Source organism: Raphanus sativus, chromosome 3, assembly GCF_000801105.2.
Source record: "Raphanus sativus cultivar WK10039 chromosome 3, ASM80110v3, whole genome shotgun sequence".
NCBI lineage: Eukaryota > Viridiplantae > Streptophyta > Magnoliopsida > Brassicales > Brassicaceae > Raphanus > Raphanus sativus.
In genome coordinates, this window is record NC_079513.1 from 7,975,114 (window position 1) to 7,976,224 (window position 1,111).

The 1,111-nt window shown below is 37.5% G+C and overlaps 1 protein-coding gene across 1 annotated transcript in view; it reads right to left on the reverse strand.

Moving 5' to 3' along the window:
• Nucleotides 1-896, reverse strand: part of LOC108834439 (uncharacterized) — a 3,924-nt gene extending 3,028 nt beyond the window's left edge. Inside the window, exon 1 of the mRNA XM_057006263.1 lies at nucleotides 845-896. Coding sequence (XP_056862243.1) covers nucleotides 845-896 — 52 coding nt within the window. The remainder of the gene's footprint in view (nucleotides 1-844) is intronic.
• Between the last annotated feature and the right edge of the window lie 215 nt (nucleotides 897-1,111).

Here is a 1,111-nt window from a genome sequence, read left to right on the forward strand (position 1 = left end):
CTCTCTCTCTCTCTCTCTCTCTCTCTCTCGTCTTAGAGAAGAATTCCATGAACCCTCTTTATATTTCTTTGATAATTGCAGTGATATATTATTCAGTTTTATTCTCTGTGTACTTGCCCCATGGCCGAGTTGTCGGATTGTTAGCTTGGGTGTTAAATTGTTAGATCATGAGCTAAACATATATATGTTAAAATTGCCGAACTTACTTCTTATGCTAAGATAACCTCTTAGTGTATGAATCTAGGCTTAATCTATTCATCAAAAGTGTTATAGGTTGCTAGACATTGAATAAATTAGCATTGCATCCCTAGCCAGCAAAAGTAGATGTTATGGTGTATTGTGAACAAATTGAACTTGAACTTAAGGTTTGTCATCGCATCTCAGTCAAAACGACAGTTTAGGTATTGAGATCGATTGGCAAAAGGTGAAGCTCCACGACAGTGGGCTGGTCTACTTCTAGTATTCGGAGTTCTAGACTGGTCCTTAATTTGAATCTGAATAATTGTTTTATATGACTCATGAACAAACTAAATATCAGTAAACCTCCCCTCCCCCAGACTTAATTTACACTGTGCCCAGTGTATATCAAGTCGGAATCGTGGTGAGAAATAAATCATAAGTACTAAATTTAAAAAGTGAGAACGATATACCTGAACAGATTTTGTATCGATCGATGGTTAGATGTGTCTGTCGATCATGCTCGGTGATGTATTGTCGATCGATATTGACCTTGTCTCATCGGTCGATGTGCTTTGCAATCGTCTACTCGGGATCTTTTTTATAACCTGCAATAAGTTTAAAAACAAAAATAAATACTAAAGTAGAAAAAACTAAGTAAAATTACCTATGCGGTAAGTATAGTGGTAAGTATAGTGGTAAGTATTGCCACCTGTCATGCGGGTGACCCGGGTTCGATCCCCGGCAACGGCGCCAAATTTGATATCACTCAAATTACCCTAAGGAGTGAATTACTCTATGAAATAAGAGGTTCAGTTATAGTACTTAGGGATTGAATCCACTGAGAGGTAGGGCACACAGTAGATCCTAATCAACAGTGATTAAACTAGGTTGAATGGAATTAAAGTAAATAGCAGTGGTGAACAAGGTAGTT